This window comes from Diabrotica undecimpunctata, chromosome 2, assembly GCF_040954645.1.
Source record: "Diabrotica undecimpunctata isolate CICGRU chromosome 2, icDiaUnde3, whole genome shotgun sequence".
Taxonomy (NCBI): domain Eukaryota; kingdom Metazoa; phylum Arthropoda; class Insecta; order Coleoptera; family Chrysomelidae; genus Diabrotica; species Diabrotica undecimpunctata.
Window position 1 is genome coordinate 37,587,646 of NC_092804.1, and position 17,812 is coordinate 37,605,457.

The following is a 17,812-nucleotide window of genomic DNA, read 5'->3' on the forward strand; positions in this document are numbered from 1 at the left end:
CTGCTTCTTGGATTCTAAACGGTATTAATTTTTTATTACTGGGATATTTTTACGCTGCACACATAATGCACAAACTTATATAGTTTTAATTACGGGAGGGGACGGGATCCGCGTCCATCACTAGTTTCAGCAAGAATTGTAACGCTAATTATTACTATGGTAGAAATACGATGGTCGGTGAAATTATCGAAGTAACTTATAACTGCTGTCTAATACCATGACCGTTCTGTAACTGTACAATGGGACAACACTCTTGAAATCAGCTACAGAAGTCACACTAGCTTTTTTAAAATTAAACAAAAGTTTTTATACCTTGTTTAAATTGAGTATGACACATTTTTGCTGCACTTTTGTCAACCATGCATATAATATTATTGGTCTTATCATCATGTTATAAATCTAATATAAAATGTCTGCCTAACTCCAAATTTTTCACGAATGTGTATGGTTACCATTAACGTAGTCACCGCTCTCTTGGTTATTCATTGTATTTGCTGCTTCCAAGTAAGAATCGAGTCTAGAATTATTTCAAGGTACTTTTCTTCACTCACCAGATTTAGATTTGTACCATTCAAGTTTAGAGAGCTCCAAATTCTTTCTACAGGTATTTAGTCGGAGCCCGTTGCATTTTATCTCTGTGCGATTAAAGTTACCATGGGCTAAGGTGACCAGCCCGCATCGCCCAGGACATGATACATGACGTTGCTCATCCATGACCAGATTCCAAATTAAATTTGTTTTCAACAATATAAGTCAGAAAATGATGCAAATTACGTAATTCTTCGGATATCTTATGAAAGAAGAAGGATCATTATATTACCTTTATAAAAAAAATAAAGAAAAATGATTTTAAATATTGCAAAATCAATCAAGTCTCTTTTTTTTTTAATTGACAGCAGCTTGATGCGTAAAATTCGAAAAATATTGCCTTTTAATGGAATCCACAAAGTCCAAGTCCACAAAGCTTCAAAATGTGGTCCTAAAAATCGGCCGGCTTTGAAAGTCGCGGGAGTGGCGGAGAGAGGAGCTATTAATCGTATCTCTGGTTCTTGTTGATGGATTTCGAAGTTTTTTTTTTGAATTCGTATGTACTTTTTGCGTACATTACGAATATGTATTATTTAAATAAATAAATTGCTAAAATAAACCATTAATTTGTTTAAACAATTTTTTTTTATTTTTTATTTTTTTTTAGTATTATTTGAGGTAATTTTTATTGTAAAACATAAATATTTACGAATAATATATACTTCTTCAATAATCGTTCGTAATTATTTATTTCTAATAGATCTTATGAAAAAAACAAATTATCTATTTAATTATTTCTAATAATAGTATGATTTATATAATGCTTTGGAAATAAATAATCTCAAATAAAAATTTGAGATTTTACTCAATGGAAAAGTTTTCTATGGCAACTTATTTATTTATTTCAAAATTTTTAAACAAATTATATAAAAATGTTTTTTTTTTTGTTTAGAAATTACTTTTCCAGTTATTCTAAGACGAAAGTTATTCTTGTATTTTTTCGTAAAACTCTTACTTTAAACGTAAAACGCAAATAAATAAATGGCAATTTTAACGTTTTTCAATAGGTTTGACATCGAATTTAAAAAGAAAATTGAGGTGAAAGGTTAAGTCCAATAGTTTCAAAATGCGCAATATATGCTTGGACACTGCATACATTCCGGCCTGGCCGGTCCAGTGTCACAAACAAGGTACTCTTTTTGCTTATTTCCCTGCCCTATAGTCAATGTAAGACAAATATTCCGTGTCTGAATTTCGTTAGTTTTTTGAAGTTAAAGAAGTTCTGAAACTGTTTTCTTGTATGTTTAAGTTAAATATTGTATTTATATGGCAGTAAACCACAATTGGTTTTAATGCAAATTAGATTTTATATATTATGTTATTAAAGTTTCGATTTCCAATCCGAAAATCTAAAATGCCCAAACGCATATCTGAGTCCAGAAGACGTCATGTAGGCCCAACACATTATAATTTTTTACATTTTTATCAATTACTTTGATCAATTACTCAACTAACACAAAAAGACATGTATAAGACAAAATATTGTAGTTAATTCAGTATTACTGAGTGTTTTTTTTTATCTATGTCGCTTAGTAGAATAGGAGTTTATAATTACTTTCAATACCAAATAATGTATGCACAGAGGATTTGGAGACCGGACCAGTTAAGTCTAGAAAAAATTGAAAGGACCATATTCCACATTTAGTTTTGTAGATTAAGGTTTTATGTTGTTGAAATATGTTAAATTGGTATTAATATTTTAACAAAATTTCATTATTTATTTGAGAATGATTGGTATACGTTGTCTCAAGACTTATATATTGTCGGTGGTTATAATAAATGAATATTGCTATAAAAAATAAGTATAAAATATGCATTACTTACTTTTTTTTGCCAGACGCCACTGAAGGTTCCACAACCAAAGCTGCACCATTAAAAGTAAATCCTGCAAATAAAAAAACAATAATTAAAGAAACAGTTATCACAAAAATCAAATGGTAATATTGACACTTTATGCAGTTTATCTACGAAAATTCTGAATCTTTGACAAAGTAGGGTATTCTTTAATATCTAAATGTTAAAGTGGGAATCTACAATTAACTAAAAACTTGAATTTCATCGAATAAATCTCATTTTTATTCCATAAAATGTTAACACGATTTTTCTAACCAGCAACACTTGTTATTTTTTTCAATAATCATAAAGATTAACACTGACATGACAGCTGCATAATTTCTATTTATTTGAATTATTCGATGGTTAGGGAATTAAGTGACGGACAGCTGCATTCAAGATTAGAAACAATTTGAACGAAATATCATGGTAAGGAAGTCAATCATTATATCAAAGGAAAAATACTTAAATATGCAAAACAATGTCCTGTATCTTTTGATTAAAAGTCCTTAATACCATAACTCTATAATTGTTTTCCAAATTCTTGCATAAACGTCTCACCAGTGGTATAAGCCTGGTGATTAAAATCTATTGTCGATCTACTTTAATTTATATTTGTGATCTCAACTAAGTTATTTCAGAAAAGAAAATTAAGTTTAATCTACAATACAACGTTTAGAAAAAAACAAATTTGCTTATATTGGAGGCAAATTGCCAAATATTTAAACTTGCAAAATCCTCAGTTGCATCCGCCATTATCATCGTAGATCATCTGTCTCTCTGCATATTGATGGAGTAGGCGACATAATTGGATTAAAACGTCATGGAGGCTGAAGATAATTTATTAATTGTAATATTACTAATTTTTAATCTTATTGTCAAATAAAGTTATTCATTAAAAATTAATCAATTAGTCGTAGATAAAGTCGAGTATATTACTCACAATAATGGCTATTATTCTCTCGGAACAATACTCCCTCTCCGCCAACGAGGCTCGGTTCGTAATTATCCTTCAAAGACAATAGCTATCATTATTGACTCTAGGTATAATCTACTATTGGTACCTATTCATAAATAAAAAAATTAAAATCACTCTGATAGTAATGAGACTGTCGAGGTATAGAGGCGCTTCATACTCGTGATCGTCTATAATTCTGAAGCGTGAGCATCGTGGAAGCTAATTATGGCTCAACTCTAGGTATCAGGCGAACCCAGGTTTTGTTAGCATTTCACCGGCATACATGACCTGCCTGAATCGATCATATATTTCCTAGATTAAAGTGGAACAATATTGGACCAGGACTAGCTTCAGTAATCCCGAAACTGTAGAACTGGATCCCGTTATCGCCCATACTTCCGAAGATGAAAAATAGTCAGCAAAACCGCGATCTGCTTACAAGGACATAAAAAAGTCCAGCGAGTCAGTATGAGCGGCGCCGGCGCAGCGAGAAAAAGGTTAAAGTACCTGTTGAAACAAGGCCTGGTTCAAGAGAGGCTCGATAGCAAGCGCTATAACTTCTTCGAAAGCCACAAACAGATGTAGGTTACAAAGAAAAAATCTTTGCTTCTTCTTTACGGGGCCATCTCCTCTCAGAATGTTGGCAACTCTAACAGCGATTCGAATCTTAAACAGCTGCTGTTCTGAATAGTCCTGTAGAACTGCAGTGCCCTTCCTAATGAACTCTCTTGGACTGCTCCCTTCCTAATGCCGTGAGCAAGACAAGAATGTAAATGTCCTTTGCTACGACAGTAACAGAATCATAAGCTTGGAATGCAGCAAAAGCAGAACGGTAACTTTATCTCAATCAGATTCAGCCTGATCGACACTTCTGATAGAGCAAAACCCACTTTTGATATAGCAGTTTTGAGAAGGTCTATTAAGTTTGTTTTGTACTTTTCATTACTATGAAATTTATCTTGGAATAATATTGGTACGGCTCTTAAACTTTATCTCTGTCCATTGGTACTTTTTCGTCCGACGCAAGCGTAGTGGCGTAATGACGAGTATTTAAGCACCCGGCCAAGTTCGGAGCGCTGTGAAATCCAAAGAAATTAATCAAATTAAACAAATTTGTAGTGAAAATTATTATACGAAAAAACATGACGTCATTTTATTGTAAAATTACAAGAAAAAAGTTATAAGGCCCAAAAGAAAATTTGTTCCAAAATTTTTAGTTATTTTTGTTTATAACTCTTTTTATTTTCCATTTTACGGTTAAAAGTAATAAAAATAAAGTTGTAAACAATTTAATTTGCTACAAATAATGTCTGATAAATTTTTTGTAGGGTTACTAGTTTAAGAGTCCCACAAACTTGAACAAGTTTATACTTAACCTCCCACTAAGCATAAAAGATGTGTCATTTCAATCTACTATAAATATTAATTACTAATTAAGATTACTAAAGAAACTAACAATTAAATACTAAAGAAACTTTATAGTTTAATCAGTTTTATTTATTAATATTTCAGGTGATGTTTGCGTTTAAATAACATTTTACATAGATGCCGATTGACCATTTACTTACTATGTAATTCCCACTGAGATATTAAAACATACCAGATCATTTCATTTTTAACCATCAACAAAAACGTAATATATGATGATGATGGCAAGTATGAATGATGATAATACAATCTGCACAGATATCGCCGACGTAGTAAATATTTCTTTGTTGATAACATTTTTTAGATAACATGAATCATTTTTCAATTATACTTATGTGGATGGAACTTTATTTTAATAATATGTTCATGCAATGGCATAACTTTGATTATTTGGTAAACCTACATTACACATGCTGGACATACACACAAGCTTGCATATTTAGCCCACATTACCAGAGTATTGGAAACCATCAAGACACGAAAGCTGCAATACCTGGGGCATGTTATGCGTAATGAGAGATACAACCTACTTCAATTGATTATACAAGGGAAAATCCAGGGCAAGAGGAGTGTAGGAAGAAGAAGAATATCATGGTTGCGTAACTTGAGGAAATGGTACGGATGCACATCAATTGAACTATTCAGAGCAGCAGCATCTAAGATCAGAATAGCCATGATGATTGCCAACCTCCGTCGCGGAGATAGCAAGAAGAAGAAGACCAGAGGTGCGAAATATGAGATATTAAGGCTCTTAATGCAAGGTAAAATTAAGGGTAAAAGATCCATAGGAAGACGAACAATTTCCTGGCTAAGAAACCAGGCTAAGAGACTGGTATAGTTGCAGCTCAGTAGATCTTTTCAGAACAGCCGCCAATAAGGTACGGATAGTTGTGATGATAGCCAACCTCCGATAGGAGAAGGAACTACACTAAGACGAACATTACACAACACAGGAAATTAAACAAAAGTTTTTTGAAGTAATCTTATTGAGCAGCGCTGATTGACACAATAGAGCAGTAAAATGTTATACATAAAGATGGTGTTTACTTTTACTTCGACATTCGCCACTCGGTGTAAGTTTTGTGCCCTGTCTACGATCATTATTTTTATTTTCCGGTGATGATCTGTAGTTCGACTTCCTTTTCATCCGGCTTGGCCGTTTGGTGATGGTAATGATTTCGACTTCATTCGGTGATAGTATAAGTGTGTCATCTGTGTATCGCAGGTTACTGATTTTTCTGTCTCCTATGTGATTCCTGCATCCCATTCGTCTAGTACTTTCCTCATTATATATTCAGAATATGTTATATAATAATGGTGATAGTATGCAGCCTTGTCTAGTTCCTTTCTTTGTTTTGAACGCATTTGAATATGTTTTTGAAATAGATTGTATTTGAAATACGTATTTGAAAGGAAAGAGGATTTCAGGAAGAGAATATAGAACATGCAGGAAATGGGGCATACGACCAGATAGAAATAAGCCTGGCAGAAGTTAAGAGAGCAATCAAGACATTGAAGAACAAAAAAGCCAAAGGACCTGGAGGAATACCAAACGAACTAATTAAAAACGGAACGGAAAAGTTATTCCGCATGCTACATAGAATGTTCGAAAGAGGACTAAATGGAGAAGAAATACCTGCGGAATGGACACAAGCATACATCACATCCATACATAAGAAAGGAAACAGGAAAAAATGTGAAAACTATAGAGGAATTAGTATAATATCGTCGGTAGGTAGACTTTACGGGAAAATTATTAAAGAAAAACTAGAAACTGAAATAATAGGAAAAATTGGAGAAGACCAAGCAGGGTTCACAGTAGGAAAATCATGCCTAGATCATACGTACACATTTGAACAACTGATAGAGAAGAAAATGGCAAAAGGTAGACCGGTCCATCTGGCCTTTGTTGATCTAAAGAAAGCATATGACTCAATACCTAGAGTCAAATTATGGGAAGCAATGAATGATCTCGGAATCCGACAAACACTAATAAAAGCAGTTAAAGCACTATACAAAGAAAACACAGTAGCTAAAGGACTTCTACAAGGCTGTGCTACGTCCCCTACTCTGTTTAAAATATTCTTGGAAAAGACACTCAAACTGGAGGAGAAAGTGCGAAGGAATGGGCAGACCAGTAAGAGACGAATACCTATACACCTTAAGTTTTGCCGACGATCAAGTAGTCATCGCACAAGATGAAGAAGATCTCAGCTTTATGCTCAGAAAACTAGAAGAAGAATATAAAAACAATGGAATGGAAATAGACTTAGAGAAAACCGAATACCTAACAACAGAAACCAAGGATATGAGAAACCTAGAGATAGACGAGGGAAGACAAATAAATGAAACAGATAAATTCAAGTATTTAGGAACCATAATATCGAACCAAGGAACAACAGAAGAAGGTATAAACAACAGACTGAGACAAACAAGAAACTGTATAAGACAACTAAACTCAGTGTTGTGGGATAAGAACATTACGATAAAGACAAAAAAGAGAATATATGCCTGACAAGAACTATCCTGACATGTGGGTCCGAAAACTGGACAATAAACAAGAGAAATAGAGGTAGAATAAGAGCAGTAGAAATGGAGTTCCTGAGGAGAAGCTGTAGACTTACAAAAAGAGACAGAATTGAAAACGCAGAGATTAAGCGGAGAATGAGAGTGCAATCAGACATAATCGACTATATAGAGGAGAAGAGACTATCCTGGTACGGCCACGTCAGAAGAGCGGACAGAGGACGCTGAATAAACAAAATCACAGAATGGAGCCCGATTGGAAGAAGAAAGAGAGGAAGACCCCGAAGGTCATTCAGAGATGAAATCGACGAGGCTATGGAGAAAAGAACCCTGCGAGACGGAGACTGGAATGACAGGGAAAATTGGAGAAAAAGGTTGAGTGAAGGAAGACAGTGAAAACTGTGGAAATCCTTAGTAGTAGTAGTAGTATTTGAAAGGAAGGTTCTCAGAATGATATTTGGACCTCAAAGAGATGAATTGACAGGAGGGTGGAGAAGGAGCCGCAATGCTGAATTTCTGGCTCGGTATGGCACTGAAAATATCGTCAGACATATAAAAGCTAACCGAATAAGATGGGCAGGTCTTGTGGTAAGATTACAGGAAGACAGAGTGCTAAAGACAGTGTTTTTTGAGAGACCAGACAGTAGAAGATCAGTAGACCGTCCCAGAAAAGATGGAAGGATGATGTTGAAGCCGTTTTATCCAGGATTGGGGTACAACAATGGGAAATGGAAGCGCAAGGTCGTAGAAGATGGAGGGCTATAGTGGATGTGGCGAAGACTGACCCCACAGTTGTAAAGCCAGCCAAGAAGAATAATATGTTCCCTGTACTTCAACTTTGGCTCAGTTATACAGATTTCTCATTAGGTTAAAACTAGGTGGTGAGGCACTCCCATATTTCCTATTTTCCAGGCCATTCACCTGTGATCTATATTATGTTGCACATATCCAGTATTACATCTATGCCAATCTCGCCCATTACTTTTAGAGTCACCGCTGATATGCTAGCTATCCATATAAGGGCATATAGATAAAGATAAATAGATTTTTTTCTAATATAACAAAAGCAGTCTTTAACAATGCTTACTTAAAACTATAAAGAAAAATTACATTCTATGTATATTATACAAAATTGTGGTATGTTACAAGAAGCTATTGTTCTATAACATTTGATTATCGTTCAAAGTTAATCGAAATGGACATCACAATTGGAATGGCACTTAATAAGTTACACAACTTTAATAATAATTGGAGAATTAACAAGAATATTAGATTTGGTGTAAGTGTACAAAATAATGAAGAATAGCGTGATTTAAGTCAAGGATTTTGTGATTAAATCCTCTTCTAGGATGGACACCAAAGGATTTGAAGTATATGTATTTAAGACATCTACGTTGCACCGACACTACCAGGTCAATAGCATTTTTAAAAATAAATAGATTTCATATTAGTTCATTAATGTACATACTCATAGCACCTACTCAATTTTTTCATTTAATCTATAAATTAATAATCTGAATAATAGATAATTAATGTTTCTGTAGGAAACAAAAAGTATACACCAATTACAAAACAAAAACCAACTTCTTGTTTTCGAACTAACGTGTGTGTGTAAACAAACAAAGAACTAATAACATGCATCAGTATTATCTATGTATCTAAGATCTTACAAGTAACCGGGATCTTTATTTAATTCGTGCCTCAATTCCCACAACACATTCACCTAGGTTCCCGAGGGATTGAAGAAAATTGCCGTCCGTTCTTAGAACGTGACGAGGAACTTGTGCGGTAGGTAGAATAGAAATGGCGTTAGTAATTCTGGTTTTAGTCTGGAGAGGTATTTCGTGTTTCTTGACCGTAAGCAAGAATAGATTTTTCTTGTAAGATATACGGACGATATATCGGTACAGGATTATTGATTGTAATGTTAAATGTGAATGTTCTGTAAGCGTTTACGGATATTTTATGATACAAGTTATGGTTTTGTGACGGAATAGCTAGTAACAGAAAATTATCAAACGAAAACATTGTTAAAATCAGCAAAACGTAATTGTTAAAAATACAATATTTTGCACATAAATTTTAAGAAAAAAGAAAACTCACACATTTTATTTTTTCTTTAAATGTTGTACATATGGAGTGACTTTCATGTATAGAAAACCTCAAAAATCTCGGAAACGGCTTGCACCATTTATATAAATTTTGGCTTGAGAGGGTTTTGTAATACCGCCGAGCTTGTGGTGGAATTTTGTTATTTAAAATAAACAGCTCATTTAGCGGCGATATCTCTAGCCAAGGAGCATTTTTTTTAGATCGGAAAAAGGTGGTAGTCGCCGGGGGTCAGGTCTAGATTATACAGTCGGTGCGGAAGCAATTCAAAGCCCAATTCGTACTTTTTTATCCATCGATTTCATCAGCTTGTGACACGGTGCATTGTCTTGGTAAAATAACAATTGTTTCTTCAACAAATAAGGCTTTTTCCTTGCATCTTCAAATGCTCCAATAAACCAATGTAGTAGTCGATGTTGATTGTTTCTCCTTGTTGCAAATACTTGATCAATAAAAAAATTCTTTGCGGGTCCCAAAGTACAGAGACCATGACTTTTTCGGCGGTTTGTTGCGTCTTTGGTCGTTTTGAACGGTTTTCTTCGGGTGCTGTAACGGATACATTGTAACATTCCGACTTATACCAATTAAACATGTCCAAAGAGCGCCAAGACTCGCCAATTCGTTGTTGTTTTTGCTCTGGTATGACAAAATGCGGCACCCATTTGGAAAACAGCTTTCTTATTGTCATCCTGGTGCATAAGTCGTGAACTAATACGCACCCTGATGCGCATCGCCCCGCCTTAAAACTGTTCCAATTTTATCATTGGTCGAGAGATCTGAAAATGCCATATAAATACTAATATTCTTGTAAATATGGGACATCAGCGCTAGACGACATAGAAGAATGGAGTTTAAAATGGAAAATAGCAATAAACTCCAACAAGACACAGGCTGTACTTTTCAAAAAGAGGCACCAACAACCAGAAGAACAGGTAACTGTGCAAGACAATCCCATCGAGTGGAAAAGCGAAGCAAAATACCTCGGAGTAATCATGGACAAAGGCTTAACATTCAGCAACATGTAGAAGCCACAGTACAAAAAGCAAATATGGCAAGAGCATCTATAAGAGGACTAACAGGAAGGAAAAGCAAATTGAAAACAAAAATAAGACTAATAAATAGTATATTCCAGCCTATACTAACACATGCATCCTTTGCATGGGGACACATATGCAACACCTCAAAAACGAAGATACAAGCGGCACACAACAACAACCTAAGAGAAGCAGTCAACGTACCAAGATATGTTGCAGAAAGATTCCTCTTTAGAGAATTGCAACAAATCAGAGTGACTGACACGATGAAAGAAAAAGCCAGGATAAAGTTCGCGGAAATATAGAACCAATCCAGTCACATACTACGAGAGATAATGAGGTATGACGCTTTCCATAGATGGAAGCACAAAAGACCAAAACAACAAATAGTAGACTAAAACAATAACACCAGAGAGAAAACAAAACACTAGAGAGAATATACTTCGAATATACTTCAAAAATAACAACAACACACAAAAAAGACAGTTCGTAGCTCAAAAACACTCAAGGACTATCGTCAAACACAAAGTGGGCCCAGTTGCCTTAAAGAGGATGAACTGTATATTGTCATATTGTTCTATATTTTATACATTTTTCAATATTATAGTATAGATTTTACACTAATTCTGATTTTTTGTTTCAGGGCCACCTACAAAAAAAATTATAAAAAACACAAAAAACCGGCCTCGGCCACCAAAAAAATTAACAAAAACCCCAAAACCCGGGCACGTAGTGCCAATCCTTGAGCACCAAGTGGCCGAACTGAGCCTGGCTCAGAGTGGAGACTTGAGGCCCAAGTAAGTAATTTTAGTTCGCGGATAAGCCACTTTAAGATAACAGGATTATAGCGACAATGCGCTGTCCTGAGTTTTGCATTCGGTTAGGAAACCATGTTGGGGTTCTATTACCCAGGACCTCCACATGAAGAGCATTTGGCTGACAGTTGTGCCCCTATCGCGCATTAGAGTGTTATAGGGGGCAAGATCGAAGATTTCATGGACCGTTGATAATTGATACAGATTCATATTCAGTGACGAATCGAAATTTGATGCTTGTATGGAGGGACTTTCGAAAATGGGTTATCAGAAGTAAAAATGAAGCATTCCATAAAGATAAACACAAAAGAACAGTGAAGTTTCCCAAATTAACTATGATTTGGGGTTACATGTTATCAGCGGGTGTAAGAAGATATGAGGTGGTGGAAGGCATAATTAACGCAGCAAAGTATCAAAAAATTTTGAAAAATAGTCTTCTACCAAGTGTTCACGATCTCTACCCGGAGATGTATTTTATATATCTCCGGATTTTATATTCTAACTGGACGGTGCTGCATGTCATACGGTTAAAACAACTAAAAAGTGGTTTGGAGACAATAACATTAAAGTCCACTCATTGCCTTTGAATAGTCCAGACATTAATGTTACTGTGACATTGCGGCATAAGATGAAATAGAAATTGTGTAATGATTCCCAGAGAACCGTCGCCGACTTGAAGAGAAAATTAGGTAAATTATGGAATAGTTTCGACCCTGACCTATCTCAATCCTTAACAAGAACAATACCAGACAGGACAGGATATTAAAATAGTAATTTCTCGAATTTTCCGAACATTTAGTGGTCACGAAATTATGGAATATTTTCTTGGTTGGTTTACAAAAACCAACCCATTTCAATGTGTTATTATTAATGATAGACTTTAATTTATTGTTGCACAGATGTTGTATTGAACCAGATTCTGAGGTTCTTTAACCAAGATGTTTTTCTTCTTCCTGAACCTCATTTTCCAAATATTTTTCCTTGAAGGATGGCTTGAAGAAGAGTATATCTGGATTAATTTCGCATAATATGTCCGAAGAACTGTAACTTTCGAGATTTGATGGTGGTCAGTACTTCTTGATTCTTATTCATTCTTCTGAGGACTTCCTTATTTGTGACTCGGTCAGTCCACGGGATCTTAAGCATTCTCCGATATAGCCACATCTCAAATTTCGTCCTTTAATTAATTCAGCAATATTGTGAAGGTAAATATTTTCAAAAAATTTTCGTTTGTCAGAACATTTAGTTGTTAGGGCTCGTATATCTACCTACAGTTTCGTGCAGGGAATTCGGTGTTGTTGATTAGTTATTAACAGTAAGTGCAAAAGATGTAATTTTTCGAATTTTTACTTACCATTGAAGTACCTATTTGAAATAAAATTCCAAAATTTGGTGTTTTAAAACATTTAAAAAGCTTTAAAATGGAGTATTCTAAAAGTTGTTGAGTTAATTTGTTGCTATAAAGACTCCAAAATAAGGCAAAATCGTTATATTTATAAATCTTGTACAATCCAACCTACATGATAGGTTTAATCTGGAACCCTACAAAAGTCAGTGGACGCAGTCGAGTTTCCTGATAGAGATAGGGAAACCATTTATCACTAGTGAAAGTGAATATTTGCAAAATAGAGAAAGTGATCAGGGAAGTAGTGCTGAAGATGTTAATCAAAATGTAAGCTTAGGGAATCGTGAAAACTTCGATGTTAGTTACACAAATTTGATGAGAGCCAAAGGGCAGTAAGAAGCTTATTAAACTTACGGAAAAACCGAAGGAAAAACAAAATTATTTTTTATGTATGTCTTTTATTTAATAAACAGTAGTTATTAAACATGTCCATATTATTTTTAATTTTGACCAATACTTATATGTACTATCTGTACAAGGCACGCTAAAAACTACCGTCTGAGTGACATTGGCAGGGAAAACAGATGCCGATGCCGTCCTGAAAGGGTTAAAAGTTATTCAATTTGTTTTTCCCAGAGATCTTTTTAAACGAAAAAGCAAAAGAAAGCCATTATTTAGTTATTAGTTAGAATATAATGAAGATAAAGTAATTCTAGATTTACTAGAAAATAAGGGTTGTACCACAAATATGTACCAAAAAGTGAAAATAAATCTGAATGGTGAAATCTTTTTCATACTCGAAAAGCATTGAAATTCATATTATATTGTATTTTTCTATAATAATGCGCACTTGCAAAAAAACGCTATGGCTAAATTGAAAAAAAAATCTGTAAATGCCATGAAATAATCCGCCAAGGAAAAAATTTACTCGTAAAAACTTGGTTTTCCCAGTTTTCCTATGTGCTGCCAAACACAGAACTATCAAGAAATTGAATACAGGGTTGTAGTATTCTGTTGGAGACGAATGTGTATAATTTGGTCCGACGAGCAATATTAATCTAATTAACCTAAACATCAAGAAAATTCTAAGAACGCAATTAAGAAAACAAATAATGGGTTTAGGTACATTTTTCGAAGGGATGTTCTCTATGGAACGATAGAATGAGATGGAGATTGGAAATCGGAAGACCTCGAAGAACGTTGTAAACCGACATTATATATATATATATATATATATATATATATATATATATATATATACATATATGTTCTCGAAAAGCTAACTATACATGGAAAGATCTTCCACAAAATACACGGACCATATTGTTGCAACAATAGGTGTTCCGCTGTCAGAATGTACGATAATGACAGAAGATAATCGAGAAAAATGGAGGTTATGAGAAATATAAGCTCATGAAGTTACGAAATCACGATATCAGTAACAGGTTAACAAATAAAGAGAAAAATAATTAAAAATGCAAATATGTAGGTACATTTTATGTAAATTGGATTAATTTGTCGATTTCTCTAATTGGTGGAACGCTCGGTTACGACACCCAGCAAGTATGGAGAGTCCCTTACAATTTAATTACGTAACTTAATATAATTTGAATTTAATTTAATTTGAATAACGTACATAATAATTTGGGGAAGTTTAGGGGATCAAAATATCCACAAAATTTTTATGGGATGCAAAAATTTTGGTACTTTTGTTGAACGGCTTTTATAAGAAAACGTTTTGTCAATTTTCTTAAGTTCTAGATACCAATACTTACGTATTGGAAAAAATCTATTTTTATTTTGTAACTTCATATGGTTGTACCTTTTTTTCTGTGCACATTTGTACTAAGTTAGATTTAAATAGTTTGGGTAATTTGGTAGTTTAATTTAAAGATGCATGATAATAATTAATAGATTAAGAGATTAAGTAATAAAAACCAAGTAAAAAAAAGATAGATTAAACATCTTCCTATGGCGGAGGTATAAATGAAACTAAATACATATTTTAGTTACATGATTTTTCCTACAGGTACAAATATACTTAAGTAGGTTAGGTAGAAAGAAACAATATATTGTTCACATAAAAAGATTTCCAACTTCCCCACATACCAACAAAAAATACGACTTCTAGGAAATCACTCAAAAGTGCCGGATTCAGATATATAATGAATACATTTTAAAATATACACAATACTATCAAATAAAATCAAATTTAAAATAATAAACACCATTCTGATCAGGAGCATTTAAAAATGAGAGCAACTTTCGTATTTAATTAGTTTAAAGAGCGAAAGACAACAGCAATAATTGTGAATTATGGTATAATATAATAAGCGAAACGCATATTATACATTCTGAATACAACCCTGGTTTGAAAATTAGATGCCTCTGCTTCTACCTAAAAACCAGTTTCGTACCGGCTAGTTAGAAAAGAATTTGACAATATGAGGGCCCTAACCTAACATTTTTTGGGCAAATTTTTAATAAACACGTGTTTACACTTAATTTAATGAAATATAAGCTCGAAATATTATTCAGACTACAACATTGATCTAAAATTAAACTGTATCTTCGTAAATAATGTCTTATTTTTGGTAAACATGACACCAACAAGTTTGTCAATGACATTGAAAACATTATACTTAATTGTATTACTTTCGGAATGATGAACATTTATGTACTTACCATTCAGATTGTCGATGGCTTTATCTGCAGATGATTGATCAGGACAATCAACAAAAGCATATCCTCCACGTTTTATCAAAATAGTGGTACAAGACAAATTCTGTTCGGTGAAGAGTTGCCGGAGAGAATTTTCACTGGTATCATTCGGTAAATTCCCAACATAAAGTTTGCTCATGGTTATGGGAGGAGTTTTACCCGTTGTCGACATGTTAGAGTCTTAAATAATTAAATGATATTACTTAAAATTAACGAAAATCAACAAATAACTTGCGGAAAAGTCTTAAACACCACGTCCGCAACGCTTATAAAGTTTTATGACATGCGCACACTTTGCGTTATGCTTGGAATGCATGCACCCGCACCGGGAAGAACAACACTCTCTAACGATTCCGATTGGACTAGGAATTGACACGTGATTTAATTTTGTCTATTGGATAATTTAAATTTATGTCAAACTACACAAAATAATTTTTGATCAAAATTACATTTTATTTAAAAAAATAATCCGATAATACCTTTCCAATATAATAATATTCTTATCTATAGATAAAAATTTAATCAAAATTAAATTCACTGAACTAATCACAGCTTTTACTAACATAAAACAACGGCGCCGTGGCTTAGTTGGTTAAAGCGCCTGTCTAGTAAACAGGAGATCACGAGTTCGAATCTCGTCGGGGCCTCAATCTTTTTTTATTTTTTATGGTTGATTGAATCAGATATAGGTACTTTTTATTTCTTTTAGGTGTTTTAGTAATTTCGCCTCATTGATAAATTTGATTTATTGCTATTACCGATTAATATTTAACATAAGAAGAATAAACGATTTTTTTCCTATAATATGCCTGTGGTCTTGCCACTCAGAGTCATAAATCACTGACAAGAGGAGATTTCTTAGGCTTACCTGTTTATAGAAGTACCTAGTTTATTATATAATTTTTTTATGATCTATAAATATTTGTTATGCATTAAAGAATATACTTAGTATTTCAGGGATTCGGGATTTTAACACCACTACAATCGTTTAACTCTATTCAAACACTAATCTTTCTTCGTTTTGCTTGGTCGATGGTCTTTTGCACTTATGAGACTAGAAGCGATTGACCCGAATCTTTGCTAGATATTTTTTGGTAGGTTCTTTGATTGTCTTTTAATAAGGCTGTTAGGAAAATTTCATAACAGCGCTCTTTAATATCACTTAAAATTCTACCACTACTCTAGAGAGCAAATTGGTCTGTAAATTCTGCTTTTACATGGCAACTCTTATTTTTTTTTATACAAATGGTGGTCCAGCTTCTCAATTTCTGAGCAGGACTCATAGCCATCGGTCTTTTACTAGTTTAATTTTTTTTTCGGATTTCCTATTAGTCCAGTCGTCAGATATTTGATCTCTAAAAACGAGACGAACAAGCTGCATTTTACTGAAAATATCAATTTTGAGACCAATTCTGTCCCCCGACTTCTCCCTAAAACGCACCCTCGCGGGGAGAAAATGGGTCCAATAGAAAATGTAGCTGAAATAATTTTGAACAAAAATGTTTATTAGCACTTTTTGTGTAGAATGTACTATCTCTAAGAACCAATGCTTGAAGCGATCGGCGATTTTGAATGTCAGTTAATCAATTTTAAATAAAATTTGTGTCCACTCGACGGTAAAAATTTGGTATCTTTTGATCAGAGTGTCCTATCGACAAAAGTAAAAATGCGTTTTTAAGGTGAAGACTGCAGCTGTCGTGTGAATTTTTTGTATTTTGCAGCAAATGAAGTCAGTTTCTGTTTGCCATTTTATATTATTCTCATCAGATCAATAAAATTAATTACTTCCATTAACCAGTCGCTGTGGAATTTCCATTGTTAGAGTCTAATTTTCAAAACCTTTAACATGAAATTTCGACTTTGTGTTTAGCAACAAATATGAGACAATTTAAAATGCCTAAAAACGCTGAAATTTTTCCGTCAGATGCTCCACATTAAAAAATCAAAAAAAAAACTGTTTTTTTAGGGTTTTTTTGTGATTTTCTCCAGTTTATAGACTTAAAATAGATCAAATCAGGGTTTTTTGTAGGTTATATATAATTAGAAGTAATTGAGTCCTTTAGGATATTCGAAAATTAGGCGAAACGCCTTTAAACCCCCAAAAACGTGTTTGTCGGGGTTTCTAAGGGTTTTTGAGAATTTTTGCGGAGTTAATCATAGGTTTTGAGATATTGAGGTTCCATTTTGTGTATTTAATAAAAAATTATATTTATGATTTTTTTAAGATTCTTCCGTCAAATGCTTCACTTTCAAAAACCCTAAAAAACTATTTTTAGGGTTTTTTGAGATTTTCTCCATTTTATAGACTTTAAAATAAATCAAATCAAGGTTTTTTATAGGCTATATATAATTTGAAGTAACTGAGTCAATTAGGATATTCAAAAATTGGGCGACACTCCTTAAAAACCCCAATAAAACATGTGTTTTCGAGGTTTTTAAGGGTTTTTGTGGAGTT

At 33.6% G+C, this 17,812-nt stretch overlaps 1 protein-coding gene and 1 non-coding gene across 5 annotated transcripts in view; one reads left to right on the plus strand and one right to left on the minus strand.

Annotated features, from left to right (window-relative positions):
• Imp (IGF-II mRNA-binding protein) overlaps positions 1-15,643 on the minus strand; it is a 318,650-nt gene extending 303,007 nt beyond the window's left edge. For 2 of the 4 annotated variants that reach the window (XM_072522676.1, XM_072522675.1), the window contains exons 1-2: positions 15,322-15,643; positions 2,413-2,473 (exon numbers count right to left, since the gene is read on the minus strand). In XM_072522676.1, coding sequence (XP_072378777.1) covers positions 2,413-2,473; positions 15,322-15,529 — 269 coding nt within the window. In that variant the 5' untranslated portion in view covers positions 15,530-15,643. The remainder of the gene's footprint in view (positions 1-2,412; positions 2,474-15,321) is intronic. The other 2 variants (XM_072522674.1, XM_072522673.1) reach the window with 1 other exon arrangement.
• A 287-nt stretch (positions 15,644-15,930) lies between these two features.
• Positions 15,931-16,004, plus strand: TRNAT-AGU (transfer RNA threonine (anticodon AGU)). Its single transcript has one exon. It is a non-coding gene; the product is annotated as a tRNA-Thr (tRNA).
• The last annotated feature ends 1,808 nt before the right edge of the window (positions 16,005-17,812 follow it).